The sequence below is a fragment of the Ursus arctos genome, unplaced genomic scaffold, assembly GCF_023065955.2.
Source record: "Ursus arctos isolate Adak ecotype North America unplaced genomic scaffold, UrsArc2.0 scaffold_1, whole genome shotgun sequence".
Lineage (NCBI taxonomy): Eukaryota > Metazoa > Chordata > Mammalia > Carnivora > Ursidae > Ursus > Ursus arctos.
Window position 1 is genome coordinate 90830461 of NW_026622763.1, and position 15798 is coordinate 90846258.

Below are 15798 nucleotides of genomic sequence, written 5' to 3' on the forward strand. Positions count from 1 at the left end.
AGAGTCTGCAGCAAGCATGGACTGAGGACCCTGTGTACCAGGTCCCCAGGGCTACAAGATGAAGAAAGAAGGGGCCACCCACTGGGCCCTCAGAGCTCCTTGAGCACAGAGGCTGTGTGTGTGCTAGCAAGCCTGGGACCTGGGGCGGCGGTGGGAGGGGGGGTTCTTGGCAAATGGAGTTCACGGGCAGCAGGAAGGAACTCAAGGAGAGCAGCAGGGCTTGCCCTTGGGGAAGAAGCTGCCAGAACCCTGCCCTTTAGTCCTGACACAGGACCTGGATGCTGAGAGGCCCCAGCTGTAAACACTCTTTCCAATGGTTTTTCTAAAGAACACCCATGGTCAGCTATTCCCCCGTTCAGAAGTGAAAGGGCATTTCTGCAGTGGCAGGGGGAGGCCTAGAACGAACATAGCAGAACTTCCCAACGGGCCTGGGCTTGCCGAAGAGCCTCTGGAATGCAGGGCCTGGAAGGGCAGTGGGGATTTCTCCCTCCCGAGCGCTCTCAGAGTCTTGCGCGAAGGGGGGCGCTTTTCATCTGATCAGAAAAAAGAGCATTTTCCTAGAAGCAGGGCTTTCCGCGTCGGAGTCCTGTGTCCTCCATTCTTCCTTCCTCACACCTTCTTGCCGAAACAATTTTCTCCGCATCCTGCAGATTGCAGGAGGAAACCCTGGCCATCGCCCCCCGGCTCTTCGAATGTTCCAACCAGACCGGGCGCTTCCTGGCCACAGAAATCCCTGACTTCAATCAGGATGACTTGGAAGAGGACGATGTGTTCCTGCTCGATGTCTGGGACCAGGTAGGATTGAGGCCCGGGGCCCTGCCTTCCCACCAGCTCAAGCCCCAGGGCCAAGAAATAGTGACTTTATGGACAGGTAATTTTTGACATTTTCTTGCCTCCCTCATTCATTCTTCCTGGGGGTGGTATTATGAACAGCAAAAGCCTAAGGAAGAAGGAGGTGGGTAGGGAGGACCGTGCCCCCAAGGGGCTACGGGACAGCATGTGTTTTCCCAAAGCCCCAGTTTCTTTCACAAGGCAGAAGCGTGTTTTTGAGGGTCTACGGCTTGGGAGAGGCCGGGGGTCCCACACTGGCAGAATCTCCGAGCAGAGGACATCTGTCCAAGCTCTTCATCTCCCAGATGCAAAGTCCAGACGAGATGGGGCCTGCCCGAGGTCACCCAGCTCCACTGTCAGGCGTTGGAGCCTGGCTGAACCCAGGTGGAGCCCGGTGGGCAAGGGAGGACGGGAAGGCCGGCCTAAACTCTGGATTCTGCGCAGGTCTTCTTCTGGATCGGGAAGCACGCCAACGAGGAGGAGAAGAAAGCCGCGGCCATCACGGCACAGGAATACCTCAAGACCCACCCCAGCGGCCGTGACCCCGAGACCCCCATCATTGTGGTGAAGCAGGGACATGAGCCCCCCACCTTCACAGGCTGGTTCCTGGCATGGGATCCCTTCAAGTGGAGTGTGAGTGGGCCAGCCCCCCACTATCCTTACAGCCCAGCACGACCTTCTCCAGGAGGCCGCTCACGGCACAGCCCGAGGGCAGGGCAGACCCCCAGGCTTTTCTATTCGTTGTGATAGATGACCAGTGATATATTTTTAAAGAGGTCGGAGGGGGCCTCGAATAAAAAGTCAGACTGGGTAAGCCCATGAAGCCCCCTGGTGAGGGAGAGGGAAGGGAGTCTATCAAGCACCCAGGCTCGTGACCCTGCCTTGTTTGTGTACCAATGGAGCTCAGAGCTGTTGGACCTTCTTGCCAAGAGCTGTACTGACCACTTGAACTTAAAGTAACTGAAGTTAAATGAAATTAAAGATTCGATTTCTCACAAGCCCCAAGCTAAGTGCTCCGTAGCCATCCGTGGCTAGTGGCTCCCAGGTTGGACAGCGCAGAGAAGAACATTTCCGTCATTCTAGAAACTTCCCCAGGACAGTGTTGTTGGCTCCTCAAGCCGGATGAAAATGATACACGTCAGTTCTAAAGGACAGACAAACGTCTTCCTGGCACCCACTTCTAAGCAAAATGGGCCACACCTGGGGTCCTTACCCGAGGGACAGGGAGTCAGACTTCCACAGGACTTTCCTGAACTGGCCCCAGACAGAAGCAGAGGGCAGGTCCTCAAAACGGAAGCCCGTGCAAGTGTTCTGCAGGAAGGAGGAAGGTTAGGGCCTGGTGGCTTTGGGTGCACGAAAGTTGTACAACAGATGAGTTTAGGGAAATAGATCTTAATTTCCTCAAATACATGTTTTGAAAGCATTCGTTCAGGGCTGAGTTTAGTCCTGAGGGAGATCACACAAACCTCAAGCCTGCGGACCTAGATGCCAGAACTTCTTAGATTCATCTCGGGGTCCCAGGGCCACAGCTCTGGCGGCCCTTCCCTCCCTCCAGGCCGCGCTGACTGCTCTGTCTGGCATCAGCACCTGCTTGGGGCCAGGCCCTGGGCGTATGGAGAAGCCGCTCCTCGTGGGGCCAGGGTCCCTTGGACTCCCTTCATCCTTCTGCAGCAGGGTCCCCCTCCAGGCTCTGAGAGGAGGCCCCGGTTTTCCAGCACCCCTCCCGGGTGTTCCCCAGAGCCTCCACAGTGTGGGTGTCCTCTCAAGACTGCACCTCGCTGCTCACACTGCCTCTGAGGGCGGCCTCCATCCCCACGTGGGGCTGAGCAGGGCCTTTCCTGACCATCAGTCCCTTGGGTGTCCACCCTCCCCATCTAGCCTCCTTTTTCAGGGTCCCTCCCCAGCCCCTACCTGAGCCCCCTCTTCCCCTTCCCATCCCCAGGCCTTAAGCCAGCCTTCTTTCAACCCGCCAAAGGAAAACATTCTTCCATGTCCTCTGTTGAGAGCCTGGTCTCACTTGTTATTGGCTTTATGTGCAGAACACCAAATCCTATGAGGATCTGAAGGCGGAGCTCGGAAACTCTGGGGACTGGAGCCAGATCACTGCGGTGAGTAGCATGCAGGGGCTGGCTGACTACGGTCAGCGCCATGGGAGCTGAGAAAGCTCCAGAATAGAGAGCAGGGTCCTGGGCTTTCCTTTCCACCACGTCCTCCCGCTGCTCATGGAAGTGCTTCTCCCTGTTGAACTTCAAGGCCACCAGCTGTTTTCCCTCCTCCATGTCTGAGTCTGATCATGCATGAAAGTCTGGGTGAGGGGAGCCAGGAGCGAGGTGGGGACGGCTGGTTAAAACGCAGGTCCCAAAGTCCCACTCACTCCCCCGAATTCTTGTTCGTGGAATTGGGATGAGCCCCTGGGAATATGCCTTTTTTAAATGCAGAGCCAGGTGATTTGATAGAGTTAGTCTGCGGTCTCCACTTCAAGAAACAATGATTCGTCTGCTGTGGTCACCCCTGGGGTTCTTTCTCCAGGTGCAAACTGCAGACTCAGTTAGTGAATAAACCTCACTGAGCCCTTTGGCCCGGGGTTATGGAAACCTGAAAGCAAAACCTTTCCTTCAAGAAGTTCACAGCCTTGCAGGTGAGGCAGGACCAAGCAGACTCTGTAGAAATGTGTCCAGAACACGAGAGCGATTTCACAAGCTGCTGGGGTAAGCAGCAGATAAGGCCGGCTCGTCGGCCCCACCCGCAGGCTGAGTACCGCGCGCTCAATAAACCCTTGTTGGTGGACTGATGGCTCAGGCAGGAAGGCATGGATAGTTAGGGCAAGGCTAAAGGAATTTACTGGTGACAGTTTCATGACAGATAAGAGAAAGAGGGTCATAAATATCCAAGGCGGACTTAGAAGATCTGTGCCATGGAGAAGTTCGTAAGTCATAGAACAAAATAATCATTTTGGACCCAATGGCTTCGGCTGGGTACAAACCACCAAGTTTTAGTTCACAGGTCCAATCAGGTGCTGTGTTCTTATGGGGAGTGTGTGTATGGGCAGGCGGATGGGTGGGGGGTGGTCATGGAAGGCTTCTCGAAGGAGATACTCTAGAACCAATGTGGACCCCGGAGACAAAGGCAACCTGGGAAGTAGCCACAAAGCAGAATGAACCGGTAGTTTCCTTCTTTTCCCTAGGAGATCACCAGCCCTACACCGGACAAGTTCAATGCGAACAGCAACCTCATTTCTGGGCCTCTACCCGTCTTTCCCCTGGAGCAGTTGGTGAACAAGCCTGTGGAGGAGCTCCCTGAGGGTGTGGACCCCAGCAGGAAGGAGGTAGGTCAGACTCGAGGGGGAGGATGAAGGGAGCTGGGGGGCCGTCTGCTGGACTGCTGGACTGACGGCTCAGGCAGGAAGGCACAGGTAGATAAGGCAAGGCTAAAGGAATTTACTGATGACAGTTTCATGACAGATAAGAGAAAGAGGGTCATAAATGTGGGGACTGACCCCCCAGATTGCGCCCTGCAGGTGATTAGGTGCTGGGGCTGCCCTGCTGAACAAAACAGACCTGCTCTCCGCCTTTACGTGAGGTGACATCTCAGCGGGGACAGAGGGTTCAAAGGACCCTGATTACATTATGGTTTAATTTCGGTGATGATAAGCGCCACAAAGGTGAACTACAGGGGCCACGAAGAGTCTTCCAAAAAGGAACCTGACTTAGAGAAGATTTCCTTCTGAAAGGTGAACAGGACTTATTCAGGCAAAATGGACTATTCCTGGAAAAGGGAACAGCATGCATGAGGCCCAGAGGCAGGGAATGAGCACAGCGGCCGGCGTGGCTGTGGTGCATGGAGAGGGGGGGCAGTAGGCTGAGGGGCTGGGGGCCTAACTGAGCAGTGCCTGCTACGCCCCGTTAGGGAATGAGGTGTCTGTCCTGAAAGTGGACAGGAGCCATTATGGTTGAAGCAGGGGAGTGGTGGGAGCAGCAGTCAGGTTTATGCTTTTAAGAGATCACTATAGGGGCACTTGGCTGGCTCCGTTGGCAGAACGTGTGACTCTTGATCTTGGGGTTGTGAGTTCGAGCCCCACGTTGGGTACAGGGATTGCTTAAAAATAAAATCTTTATTTTTTTAAAGATTTTTAAACTTCTTAAAAGTAATCTCTGCACCCAACGTGGGACTCAAACTCACAACCCTGGGATCAAGAGTCGCATGCTCCACTGACGGAGCCAGCCAGGGGCCCCCAAAATAAAACCTTAAAGAAAAAAAAAAGATCACTATAGCTACTCAGTAAAGGGACTGGAAAGTGGCAAAAGCAGCAGCCAGAGGCAGGCCGAGTGGTGGATGGGAGCCCGGATAGGTGGTGCCTGGGGAAGTGGAGGGAAGGAGGTGGTTTAGAGAAATTTTAGGAGGTAAAGTCGATGACACTTGGTAATTATGGGATGAAGGGTGTGAGGTTGTCGAGGGAGGCAATTGTGTCATTTTCTGACATAAACAAAAAAAAAAACCCTGCATCAGACTGAGCTTAGAAGGGGATCCCCGTGAGTTTGGCGGTAGCCATGCCGTTCGAGGCAGCCAGGGACATCCGGGGACATCCGGGCTGAGGCACGCCGGGTTGGTGGGCAGGCTCTTCTGAGACCCCCCAGGCCAGAGACCCACCAGTGCACAGGGTCACTCGTGGGGACAGAGTATGACAAGAAGAGAGCTTGTTACAAATACATTTCCAATACTCATTCCCACTATAGGAAGACCCAAAATGGATGGCAAAACTGGCTTGATGGGGGTATCAAGAGACAAAGTACTCTGGTTATAATAAACCATAAAGGCGTCTTGTGAATGAATTAAGGAATCTACAGAAGAAAGATGCCTGATCTCTCCAAGTCTGTTAGGGGTTTGGGCCCAATATGTGTTCAAGGGTATTGTTCCCAGAGCATTTGCACGCTGCCCTTCACCTTGGAGACCATGTTCAAGCCTTCTCTCCCAGATCTACCTATCTGTGTCCTCACTGGAATACTGGGATGATCCCAACATATTTTTTGTAACAGTGATGCTATGAATATTATTTGCCCAGCACCTGGTACATAGAAAGTGCTCTGTAAATGTAAGGGGCTGAGAAAACTGGAGAGAGGGGAAGTGACTTGACATAGCTACTTAGCCCCGAGTCAGAGCAAGAACCAGGTCTTTGGAGTCCTGCTGCTACTGTCATATCATGTGGCATGAAGTATTTCTAAAAGGAGGGGCAGCCAGTGTTTCTGACCCAGGAGACCGATAGGAGGCTGAATGGGTGGTGAATTCTGAATGGGACAAACAGAATCAAGACAACCCTACCATGTAGACACACTCTACACAATCAGTTGTCTATTGCTGACTTTTTTTTTTTTTTAAGATTTATTTATTTGAGAGTGAGAGCAAGTGTATGTGCGAGGGGCAGGGGAGGGGCGAAGGGCGAGGGAGGGAGAATCCCAAGGGGGTCCTCTCTGAGACAGAAGCCCAATGCATGGGGCTTGATCTCCAGACCCTGAGATCATGACCTGAGCTGAAACCAAGAGTCGGACGCTTAACCGACTGCACCACCCGGGTGCTCCAGCACCTTGTGAGAGCTGTAGGTCAATGTTCAGTGGGGAGAGTAGGAGAGGTCTTCAGGCCTCTCTGGCTCCTCCAAACTCGGAAGGGGAGCCAGTGACAAGGAACAGTGGGGTGGTTGGTCTGGCTGCAGGCAGTAGCAAGAGGATAATCTAAGTGTTTGAGTACAAATGAGTAAACCACGGAGAGGCGGATGTGGGTATGGGTGAGGCCAGTAATCGGCTGGCAGGACCACAGAGTCCAAGAGTAGGACTAGTGGAAAGATACAAGTCCACTGGGATGGGCAGTTCCTGCTATCTGCCCTGGGGGTCAGAGTCCAGAAGTCTCAGCCAAGCTGTGGAGCCAGCCTGGCTGGGGCCAGGGACGGCACCTGCAGCCACAGCTGTGAGGGACCTGGGGCGGGGGTTTGCTCCAAAGCAGTTTGGGGCAGGCAGCTCTTCCCCATGCACTGATGCCCAAACCACTCACCTTTCCTGTCTTCTTCCCTGCCTGGGGGAGTGGGCAGGGCTCTCAGGGACTTGAGGAGAGAATGTTGGGGCGGAGGAGGCAAACCTAAAGACAGGTTAGAGAACTTGAGGCATCAGACCCACCCGAGCTTGAATCCCACCTACAGATGCTGTCCGCGCTGTTCAGTTAAGGGCTCTCTGCAGGAGTGGATAAAACACTCTCCTGGAGTGGGGGGGGGGGGGGTCACACTGAAAAAAAAACCCATGGCTCTTCCCACCCCGTCCCCTTCTTGGTGCTAGGGGGCAGAGACGAAGGCTGGGAGATGCCATTTTATAGCCGCTTCAGTTTGGGGTTCTCACGTGACTGCCTTGAGGGTACCTGGCTTGCCTTAAGCGGCATCACTATTATATTCTGTTAGGAGGGAGCAAAGGTCATTTCAGGCAATCCCCTCATCATATGGAGAAAGATAATACCCCTGGCTTAGAAAGCAGTCTCTCAGTCATGATCTCTAAGCCAAGAGTAAAAAAGTAGAATTGTGCTATCCAAACTTCTAGATCATTCATAGGATGGGAGAAGCCGGTATGAGTGAGTCATCCAAATATTTCGTTCCGCATTCAGAACAGCCAGGGGTTTTTGCAAGTGCCACAGCCGTACCTGTGCGCGAGACTGCGGCTTGCCGGGCCCGTCGCGCTGGGCCGGCCAGCCTGCTCACTTGGTCCCCAGCAAGGTAGGGCCCAGGTGGCGAGCGCCTTGCAAGGGTCATGGCTTTTGCTAGCAGAGCTGGGCCTCCTGTGTTAACAGCAGCGGCGTCTCATATTCAGAGCTGGGTGGATTCCGTTCTGTGGCTCATGTGCTTACTGTGTGGGCCGGACTTACAGGAACAAGGATCCTCTAGCTTAGGTTCACTGTTTACTAAGACAGATGATCAAGATACCTTGTTTCCACTCCCCTTTCATGTATAATATTATTTTCATCCCCATAAAAGCATTACAAAGAAGGAAAAATTGGCCTTGAAGATTTTTCTCCCATTTTAGAAAGAGGAAAACTAAGACATTCTCTTAGCAAATTCCCTAGCCAAGTCCAATGTCCCAATTCTTATTTCAGAGCTAGGTGCACTTGTCAACAGGGGCTCAGTCTACTTCACCTTGATCACATTCCAGATTCAGGGATCACGCTTCTTAGACTTCAACATGCCACCTGGCTCCTCCCCATCTCTGTCCGGGTTCTCCCGCCATGACCTGTCGTGGCTCTTCATGTGCCTGTTACGACACATCTATAGGACTCAGCCAAGTAAACCCCGGGGAAGAATGTGACCGTTGCCCTCTGGTTCCTCTCTCCTTTCTAGGAGCACCTGTCCATCGAGGATTTCACCAAGGCCTTGGGGATGACACCCACTGCCTTCTCTGCCCTCCCTCGATGGAAGCAACAAAACCTCAAGAAAGAAAAAGGCCTGTTTTGAGAAGAAGGAGTGGCTGTGGTTGGAGAGCAGTTCCCTACCTTGCTCACTGTCTCATTGTTTTTATGACTGGCTTATTAGTCCTATACTAATTGAAGTGAAATTTTACCTGTGGGCAACCTACCTATTCTTCCAGAATGGTACCTCCTTAAGGAGACTGTGGTCCCAATTTCAGCTCTTCAGAAGGTGGTCACATTGTTTCGATCCAGGGGTGTTAATGTCACTTTTAACCATCCTGTTCTAGAGCTTTCCCTTCTTAGAAGAGCAAACACTCCACAGAACATTCGAATTCTGAGGAGCCATCCCTAGGTTTTCCTCTCCTGCGACCAATTTTTATCCATGGAGAGTGGGCTGAAGCCTTTTGCAGTTTCATATCTTCCCAGAGTAATGGCTTTTCCTTTTCACATACTTTCCTCGCTGACTTAGGCGAGAAGTTAAAGGGCACTCCTTCTTTGCAAGAGTTGAATGGCCTGGGAAAAGGCCCTGTGAGGAAGTTTCACGACACCAACCGGTCCCTGGCGAGAGCAGCATAGCCACGGGGTCTAGAATGGAGGTCATTTCACCCCTGTCTGGTACTAATGAGGCAAAGGATGAGCTTAATTAGCTAAGGCCAAGGCCGAGTTTACAAACTGTTATCCAGGACCTCTGCCAAGCTTCCCGGGCTCCTCCAGTGAAAACAAGAACTCGGTGCTGCCTCCAGCCATTTGTCGGTTTGCCCTTCCATTTCCTTTAAGGTGTAATGGTGCTGCATGGAAGTCCAAGTCAGAAGGCCAACAGAAAATGATTTCACAACCTCAACAAATGGTTGTTAAGTGTCTGCAAGGATAAGTCCTTTCCAGAAATAACAGTCGGACCAACACAAGGTTAATAAAGGCTTTAATTTCACACACACAAAAAACTCTATGCATAATTTAAAAATGAAACAAAAACAAGGAAAAACCGTAAAGGATACAGAGGAACAGTTCTGCTAAAACACAGATAAAGTGCCGCTCCATACGAAACAACATAAAGAATCAGAATCAAGTCACTCTGAACACAAAGAAAATCACCTCACAAATAATGTGGCCAAAGCTGCCAGCAAATCTGGTAGTGGCTCAATTAGGCAAAGTGTAGGACCCTTCCTTCTGTTTTCCTCTCTACAGCATAAGTAAACAACACTGACAACAGGCCAGAGGAACTAGGATGGAAGGACAAGCTCAGAGAGGGAGGGAAACCTGGGGACAAGGTGTGTGGTCTCACTCCTCACATCCTCTCTGTTCTTGAAATAGGCCAGGTCTTGATGGCTCTTGTTTTGGCATTTGACCTACCGCACTTGGGTCTTGATCCAGACCCTCACCCCCTCTACTGTTTCACCAGTGAACGTGCCTGTACTTCGAACCTCTTAATGTACTGTAAGCAAAGTCCAATGTTACTAAAATCAACTGCTTATACTTATACTGGCACACTTTTTATTAAAAACTTCAAAACCTCAGACATTTAGCACACATGGAAAGAAAAGTTTACTGTGTATAAATATGATACAACGGAAAAGACTGCCTGAAGTCTAGTAATCAGAGCATGCCGTACAGGAGTCAGTGATTGTGGTGACACAGCAAAGGAACGGTCACGAAACTCTCAAGGCCTACCAAACTGTAGTTTTCCAATAAAATATATGTTTTTCAGATGTTAATAAGACATACCAATAGAGACAAAATTAGAATTTTGAAGTACTGCATTCAAAAGACATCAGATGGCAGAAACCCATTCGTTTTTGTACACACTTGAAGAGAGCATTACTCAGTGGTAAAGCAAGATGGGGAGAAGGAAGAGGACACGCCTGTGTTTTGGGGACACTTACGGGACTTGCATCTGGTACTGGGTAGTTGATTTTTCTAAAAATCTCCATATATATACAAGATCCAAATGTACTTGGGAGATCTAGCTCTGTTTCCCTGACTGAAAACAAAAGACTGCCTATGGGGGCGCAGGGCAGGGGCACCAATTAAATCAAAAAGCAAAACAAAACAAAAGTTTGGATGACGAAGAGCATCCACTGCAGTCACTTCAGAGGACAAAGGAGAGTAATATTTTTGTTTTAATATAAACTCTTTCCAGATCATGGATGAGTTCACAAACTTTTTTCTGTGTTTCCAAACCTCACCCCCATGCTCTCTATACTCGTAACACTCCACCAAATAGACACTGCCAAAAATCTCTTCCATTTAGGTGTTTCCAAATAATTTTCCTGATACAACTGTATCTGTAGCTGTACACGTGTAGTTATGTTGACACAGTTACCTAACGGTAACTGCAGTCTGGAAGAATAAGTAAACCCATGAATTCACTGGCTGAGGTTTTTATTCTTAAAGTCTCTCTTTCGGAAGAATGCTACACTTGAACAAGAAGAGAAGTAAAGAAACGTATAGTCTTAACATTTGCCTCCCAGAGTTAATCAGCTGATCTGTAAATATCACTGTATACTTTAAAAAATGTAAACACATTTACATTTGTTACATCTGTTACTGAGCCATTAAGTTAGGCCTGAAATTAACAGACCATGGCAAGTAAACAAATAGCTTTTGGAATCAAAATATAAATAGAAGAACAATTCATAGACTTGCTGCTTCTTATCCTATCCTGCTGAGACAAAAAGCATGAGTGTGCACACACATATGAATACATTCCCCACAAAACAGAGTCTATCTTCTCATGGGCCTAAAGTATAGTCATGGCTACTAAAGGGACAGCAGCCATCTGGCCGCATGCAACTTCCAATTCTCCGTAATACTAGGTGATAAGAATCAGTAAGTTTGAATTTTAGTTTACTCTTCCCTTCCAAAAGATTTCAATTAAGATCAGCTGTCTGCAGAACTAAGTGGGGTCAAGCTCCAATTCAATGTCATTTAAAGTAATGTAACCACATTTGGTACTTTTAATAGAAAGGGGACTGTGTAGGCTGCCTGGGACTGAAGCACTCTGCCTCTATCTGACTTGTCCCTTCCTGGCCCCAACACACCAATTGCCCCATTCCCCCAATTCTGAGCAAACTGATCATACTGTGCAAAAAAAAAATAATATATTATCTATTTATAATTTTTAAATATATACAACCAGCTCAAAAAAAAACGATAAACCCCTTCAACGTGGTTCAGCTGAAATTTCCATCTGTAGTCATGAACCCAAATGAGAAGTAACGCGTAGTGGAAGGGGGGATAAAGGAGCACAGGGAGAGAGGAAGGCTGACCAGACCACAACAATGCACGGCTACCAAGGAAAATTCAAGCCCCAAATTTGCAAGCGTATCAGCAGTAAGATAATTCATCAACCTCAGTAACCTATTTTCAACTAGCAGGCCCAGCGCAAGAAATGAAGATCAAATCAAACTAGGTTTCTGAGCCACGTGTACTTCTAAACCACACACACACGCGCGCGCTACAAAAAGCAAGTCAAATGAGGGTACCCCATGGGCAACCAGGCTTATGGCATCAATTCTATTTTTTTTTAACGCCCTAATGCATCCCCCACTTCAAAACGTTTCCAGTCATTTTTAACAGCACCCCTCGAAGCTCTCAAATGCAAACACGTGGAAGAGAAGTCCTAACTCGCTATAGAATTTGATCACCACTTCACTCATTTTGGAGAAAACCAGTTATTTTCCAGCAAAAGCTATAGTTTTTAAAACAAGTATTTTCCTCTGCTCTATACTCCTCATGCACAAGCGACCAGCACACCATTTCGGAACGTTCACTGCGGTAGTGTATAGGTAAATAGCAGGAGGCTGAACTTTCATCTGTAGTTAACCAACGTGCTGGGGCCATTTACAATTTAAACACCGAGAATTTTTGAACAAGTTACTGTGTCAGAACACGTCCAAGTGTGGGGCCTGGAGCTCTCTTAAGGCAATCTTCTAGAAAAGATGTTGCACCTTCTGTGATGATGGACTTTTAACATGTTTCCTCCCCTTGAAAATTGATGTGGTTTTGTCCCTACCTCAGAACTGAACCAAGAAATCCCCCCTTGTTGATAATAAAAGCAAGTAAAACATGAAAGAAAATACTGAAGGTTTCATTTTGTTACATTTAACTGTGTGAACCTAATGATTCCTGGGCTTACAAAGTTATTTTGTGAATAGAATTCCCCTCTCGAACTCATTCTTTATATGGTTTCACAAGCTGCTTAATATCCAAGCTGGTTATGCCAGCTGAGTGACTAATGTGGCACTTAATGTTGCACTCCCACTTAGCCTCAACTCAAAGCACCTAAAAAGATGAAACGTATTATGCACCGTTGTTGTTAGTCCTCGGGATTACCTAAACCAATCGCATTCTAATTCTCGCCGTTTTAAAGGCAAAGCCAGACAGCAAATGATTAAATGCTTAAGCTTCATCCTAAACTCACGTACTTAATTTCCCACTTGCAGTAGGGTTTCTAGTGGTCCAGAGTTTTTAGCTTTAACAAGAATCCTCATCCTGACCTCTCCAAGTATGAGAGACAGATGCTAGCATTCTTTCCTTATCCCCAAGTGTCCTTGCTGGGGAATTCCAATTGGGATATAATTTTCCTACCTCTTAAAGTTTTGGTTGCAATCTAGTAGGGTAATGCTTGCTCCATGGAAGAATGATACAGAAGAAAAAGAAAAGATTCTATCTTCACTACCATAATAATATAGATATACAATGAATATACTGTGTGAAGGAATCTCTTTTAAAGAAAATACGATGCGTACAATGAATACCAAACGGGGAACCATAACCCATTCCAAAGCACCAACAATCCATTTCTTGGGACTGCATGTAAACAGCAAAAGCATTACAAATCCATGAAGTAATTTTCTAAAAAAAGCTCCTCATGTCAGGTGGCAGAAATGCCTCTCCCTTGCAAGGAGGACAAACTGTCATTAGTGTAACATGGAGAGCTGGCTTTCCAGTGAACTTTACTAATAAGAAACACACGTGAAAGATTATAGACTTGAGTGAAACTACTCAAGGAACAGAAAAGCTAAATGCCAACTGATATGTACATCTTTACACATCTCTCAGGTGAACGGACTCTTTGACACCTTCATTTCTTCTCCAAACTGCTGTGCTATTAATTTTGAGCAGGCAAACTACGGTGGCTCATCCTAACTCTTTAAGGCTCCATTCATTCCACATATATGTGTGTGCATGTGTGTATGTACATATATATATATATATTTACAACATGTATTCCTAAGACAAAAGGAAGTGCCACTCTTGCAGGAGAAAAAGAGGATCACAGCTACAGATGTGAGACCAAAGCTTCCATAAAACAATGAGCATGGAGCGTTCCACATAACTGCAATTTTCGTCTTTTGGTTTGGCCCTGAGCTGTTTGTTGCTCCCGTATCAAGCAGAATTCCAAATCCTCCTCGGGCAGAGGACAGGGGAGGTGGGCAGCAGTAGAGGGGATACGCAGTGCACACTGCCGACCCAGCAGTTTGCTCCTCACAAGGCCTGACGGGTGGTCTTCCCCACTTCCGTGCTAAGTGCCTGAGAATTCTTTTCCGTTTCCAGCAGCTCATCAAAGATCTCCCTTAAAATAAAACAAACAAGAAATAAAACAGGAAATCCAGTGAGCAAAGCCAAAGGACAGACAGAAGATAAAGCCTGCACAGTCCCATTGGGTGCCTTAATTTTATTAAATAAGCAGCTCATTCATTTGATCACTATCTTAACCCCAAGTGCAGATTTTTGAGAACGTTGGGGGGACAATGGCACTGGCTACCCCTGATAACGATGCTGTGTAGTTCCCATCCATCCATGTAACTTAGACCTTCTAACTGATACAAATACAAGATCAAAAAGGTTTATGATAGGACGGCTTTATCATCTAACAGTCTTAAGTTCCACACCTCCACACTACTGTGAGATAAGTAATTAACATGCAGTTAAGGTATCCAAATATAAGCCCTAAGCAAAGATAACAAAAATCAAAAACTGTCAACCAATAAGTGATGGGAACAATTCGTCCTTACAGGGGGAAAAAAAAAAAGAGTTTGAAAGATGTTTAGCCCACAGCTCCAGACCTGGCAGTTTCTTACTTGTGCATATAAAAGAAGATATAACCACTCCGGTCCCGATCGCTCTGCACGGAAGCCTCTTGGATTTTAGATACCTCGAGATCATTGTAAGTAAACCATGCCTGCTTCTTAATGTCGTACACATCACTAATGTAATGACCTAAAATAAACAAAATCTTAAAATTGTAGTTTTTAAAACACACCACATTTTTTTTAGGTACAGGAGTTTTGGAGAGAGAGAAGCAGCCACGCCATCCACCCCATCCCCAACACTGTTCCCAAAAACCATTCAGAAAACATGTACGGGAATTTAAGGGAGAAATGTACTATACCAGGACAACTTTTCTGATAAGTACATATGTATTTACACACACAAAGATAGGGGAATTTGGGTCACTTATAAACAGAGAAATAAAAAAGTTGCACTTTTAACACTGAATTCACATTTAGTGTGATCATTCAACCTACAGCTCACAAAGCGAGGCACAGAGCAAACTAGCAGGGTTACATGCTGGCTACTTCATTTGTAAAATGCTGAAATCATAGTGTCCACTTACCTGAAGAAGAGGTGCTGCCAATGTGACTGACAACACTGATGAGCCGATAAGAATGAGGAAGATTTCCTGTCTGGAAAACAGAAGTGGGCACGACTTTTAACTCTTCATTTGAATAAAAGCAAAACACTAAATTTAAATTTATTATCAACGCTAACATGGCTGAGTTTCAGTGTGTGTGTAGTCAAACTCAATAAAAAAAAATCCAGTGGTTGTACTGTTCGTACCTTTTGACCCAAGAATTCTCCCAACTAAGGGATTTATCCTAGGAAAATAATTCAAAAGGAGAAAAGAGTACATGTATAAAATTATTCACTGTAGCATTATCTATAATAATGGAAAGCTGGAACTGACAACAGGCCCAATAACAGTTGAATGATTAGTGGTATACCAACTCAATGCAGTATTATTCAGTGGGTCAGCAACACGTTAACTTGTTTTTCAAACCCACATGAATGCACACAATAATTACAGCTCTATAAAAACAGGTATGTTAATGATTAAGTACTGGAAAACAAAATGAACAAAACGAAAACAGCTGCGGTGGTGCCGTAGGGATTATGGACAAAGTTTTACATTTTAAATATTAAAAATGCTATTAAAATACTGTTAGTAGAGAAATTGTAAAAGCCTGAAGAGTGACATTCATGCACTGCAGGCAGCACTACAATGTACAAATTCGGGGAAGGAATACAGGTATATGTAAATGAGAAACCATTAAAACGTTTCTCAACTTTGAAGCAGTGATTTACTTCTGGGAATTTACTGAAAGAAAATCCTAATTATAGAAAACATTACAGACATCCACAGTTCCTTGATGTATTTTTTAAAGATTTTTTTTTTTTTAAGTAATCTCTACACCCAACATGGGTCTCGAACCTACAACCGAAGATCAAAGGCTGCACATTCTACCTACTGAG

At 47.1% G+C, this 15798-nt stretch overlaps 2 protein-coding genes across 9 annotated transcripts in view; one reads left to right on the forward strand and one right to left on the reverse strand.

Annotated features, from left to right (window-relative positions):
* VIL1 (villin 1) overlaps nucleotides 1-9171 on the forward strand; it is a 24233-nt gene extending 15062 nt beyond the window's left edge. For both annotated transcript variants that reach the window (XM_026491951.4, XM_057304808.1), the window contains 5 exons: nucleotides 651-795; nucleotides 1276-1464; nucleotides 2871-2939; nucleotides 4016-4156; nucleotides 8195-9171. In XM_026491951.4, coding sequence (XP_026347736.2) covers nucleotides 651-795; nucleotides 1276-1464; nucleotides 2871-2939; nucleotides 4016-4156; nucleotides 8195-8308 — 658 coding nt within the window. In that variant the 3' untranslated portion in view covers nucleotides 8309-9171. The remainder of the gene's footprint in view (nucleotides 1-650; nucleotides 796-1275; nucleotides 1465-2870; nucleotides 2940-4015; nucleotides 4157-8194) is intronic.
* Nucleotides 9165-15798, reverse strand: part of USP37 (ubiquitin specific peptidase 37) — an 83308-nt gene continuing 76674 nt past the window's right edge. For all 7 annotated transcript variants that reach the window (XM_048214151.2, XM_026491945.4, XM_044381167.3 and 4 more), the window contains 3 exons: nucleotides 14882-14951; nucleotides 14346-14484; nucleotides 9165-13837 (listed from right to left, as the gene is read on the reverse strand). In XM_048214151.2, the coding sequence (XP_048070108.1) occupies nucleotides 13750-13837; nucleotides 14346-14484; nucleotides 14882-14951 (297 nt within the window). In that variant the 3' untranslated portion in view covers nucleotides 9165-13749. The remainder of the gene's footprint in view (nucleotides 13838-14345; nucleotides 14485-14881; nucleotides 14952-15798) is intronic.